The sequence below is a fragment of the Bactrocera tryoni genome, chromosome 3, assembly GCF_016617805.1.
Source record: "Bactrocera tryoni isolate S06 chromosome 3, CSIRO_BtryS06_freeze2, whole genome shotgun sequence".
Lineage (NCBI taxonomy): Eukaryota > Metazoa > Arthropoda > Insecta > Diptera > Tephritidae > Bactrocera > Bactrocera tryoni.
The window spans coordinates 52,843,515-52,846,254 of record NC_052501.1 but is presented as its reverse complement, the minus strand read 5'-3'; the positions used below and the strand labels follow the sequence as shown (position 1 = coordinate 52,846,254).

The 2,740-nt window shown below is 36.6% G+C and overlaps 1 protein-coding gene across 1 annotated transcript; it reads right to left on the bottom strand.

The window, feature by feature from the left end:
* Positions 1-587: 587 nt before the first annotated feature.
* LOC120770673 (transcription factor Adf-1-like) lies at positions 588-1,009 on the bottom strand. The gene is made up of 3 exons (XM_040098261.1): positions 880-1,009; positions 659-815; positions 588-594 (listed from the first exon to the last, which is right to left on the bottom strand). The coding sequence occupies exons 1-3, from the start codon at positions 1,007-1,009 to the stop codon at positions 588-590; spliced, it is 294 nt and encodes a 97-aa protein (XP_039954195.1).
* Positions 1,010-2,740: the final 1,731 nt, after the last annotated feature.

Genomic DNA, 2,740 nt, shown 5'->3' with positions numbered 1-2,740 from the left:
ATGAGCTTTTATTTAAAATTTTATTTAAAACTTATTTTTTGCGATTTACTAAAAATTGGTGGAATGTTTGAGACATTTGGAGTTGTAACTCGGACATTTCCAGGCTATTTAAGTTAGCTCCCTCCGCCTGCTTGGCAAGGCTTTCAAAAAATAATTGAATGGCGGATCTCTCCGTGCCACCGACCAACATTTCCTCTGCTAACGTCGTCACTCTTTGAAAGTCTCTATTCGAGCTTTCAAGCAATTCCTCTATTTTACGTTTCCGTCCAGTCTGCGTCTGCGTCTGCGTCTGTGTCTGTGTCTGTGTCTGTGTCTGTGTCTGTGTCTGTGTCACCGACCAACATTTCCTCTGCTACCGTCGTCACTCTTTGAAAGTCTCTGTTCGAGCTTTCAAGCAATTCCTCTATTTTACGTTTCCGTCCAGTCTGCGTCTGCGTCTGTGTCTGTGTCTGTGTCTGCGTCTGCGTCTGCGTCTGCGTCTGCGGTGATTGAGGAAGCATATTTAAACTGATACTGATACAGGCGGATTCGCCAAGGTCGCTGAGGAAGGAGTCGTCATCTTCTGTAATCACGGTGCCATAATTGCCTTATGTGCTGAAAATGCATATATAATAAATAATACAATTATACAAATAAAACAAGATTATACAAAACTTACTTCAAGTTGTCCATTTCAACGTCCTTTAAAAACTTTAGGCTCTCCATCCACTTCCACTTTTTGTGTGGCGAATACACGCCGCTTCCTGACGGTTTCTTTTTTAGGTCCTTATAAAATTTATCCCGTAGGGTCCGCCAACGGTCCTTTAGCTTCTCACCTAAAAACATTCAAAACATGAATAAATATAAATTTTCTGTTAGGTTATAAAATTATAGATTTACCTGGAATATTCAATTTCTGCGATAGCTCTTGAAATTTGGCGTCCCTCAGGTAGCTATTTTTATAATTTCTATGACTTTTGTCATATAGGAACCGGTTTTCGCTCCCAAACTCAATTAATTTTTCTTCCATTTTTTTTATATCTTTTGTTTATTTTCACTGAACAGCTGAGCACAATTTAAAATGTTGCCGGACTTTGCTCAAAAATTAATTATTTGAATGTTGTCAGCACTGCCTCTGCGCAGAGAAATTCAAATTTCACATGCCGTGTAGATCTGCATTGAAGTGCAGAATTTGAACTGTCAAATAAGTACAAATTTTTTTTCTGCACGCAGAATTCTGCACATGTAATTCCGGCATCACATGTCAGTCTGACACCGAAGCAGGAAGAAAACAGATAACAAATCGCTAGAAGTTTATGACAATATGTGCCGAAAAATTAGTTAAACGGATGCAGAGTGTGGATAAGTATGTATACAAGTATATGTGAGTTAAGCGGATTTAATAGAAAGAAGAAACATTTGTTCATAGTTTTTGAAATATTCTCCAACTATAATTCTTATGAAGGCTTGACTTTTAAAATTGAGTAAGAAACAAGAAAAGACGTTAACTTCGGCTACAGCGAAGCCTTCATAAATAAAGAAGGCAAACAAAAACTTGTTATACCCTGAACAGGGTATATTAAGTTTGTCACGAAGTATGTAACACCCAGAAGGAATCGTCGGAGACCCTATAAAGTATATATATAAATGATCAGTATGTCGAGCTGAGTCGATTTAGCCATGTCCGTCTGTCTGTCTGTACGTCTGTCCGTCTGTCTGTATATATACGAACTAGTCTCTCAGTTTTTAAGATATCGTTTTGAAATTTTGCAAACGTCATTTCCTCAAGAAGCTGCTCATTTGTCGGAACTGCCGATATCGGACCACTATAACATATAGCTGTCATACAAACTGAACGATCGGAATCAAATGCTTGTATGGAAAACTTTCACATTTGACAAGATATATTCACGAAATTTGGATATGTTATTTTCTAATGCAAAAGAGTAATATTTGAAGAAATTGTTCAGATCGGTTAACTATAGCATATAGCAGTCATACAAACTGAACGATCGCAATCAAGTTCTTGTATGGACAACTTTCACGTTTGACAAGATACATATATATTAACGAAATTTGATATATGTTATTTTCTAAGGCAACAATGTAATCTCCGAAGAAATTGTTTAAATCGGTTAACTATAGCATATAGCTGCCATACAAACTGAACGATCGGAATCAAATGCTTGTATGGAAAGCTTTCACATTTGACAAGATATATTCACGAAATTTGATATATGTTATTTTCTAAGGTAACAATGTAATCTCCGAAGAAATTGTTCAGATCGGTTAACTATAGCATGTAGCTGCCATACAAACTGAACGATCGGAATAAAGTTCTTGAATGGACCACTTTCACATTTGACAAAATATTTTGACGAAATTTGATATATGTTATTTTTTAAGGCAACAATGTAATCTCTAAAAAAATTGTTTAGAACGGATTACTGTAGCATATAGCTTCCATACAAACTAAACACATAGTTACTAACAGAAATGCCCCTGTGAAGGGTACTTAGCTTCGGTGCAACCGAAGTTAACGTTTTTTCTTGTTTTTATTGGTCAGTTTGTATGTCAGCTATATGGTTAGTGGTCTGGTATCGGCTGTTCCGAGACATGAGCATCAGATCGATATCTCAACAATTAAAGGACTAGTTCAGGTATATGCGGAGAACTATATAGGTATGTGTATGCTCATCATGCTGATCATTTATGCATAGAGGGAGAGAAAACATTATCATGAGAAGATGAGATCAACGAG

Excerpts from the sequence above, each read along its gene's own strand:
- LOC120770673 (XM_040098261.1), bottom strand. The coding sequence starts at position 1,009 with ATGGAAGAAAAATTAATTGAGTTTGGGAGCGAAAACCGGTTCCTATAT. Across the intron at positions 816-879 it reads GCAGAAATTGAATATTCCAG|GTGAGAAGCTAAAGGACCGT; the intron begins GTAAATCTATAA and ends GAATGTTTTTAG.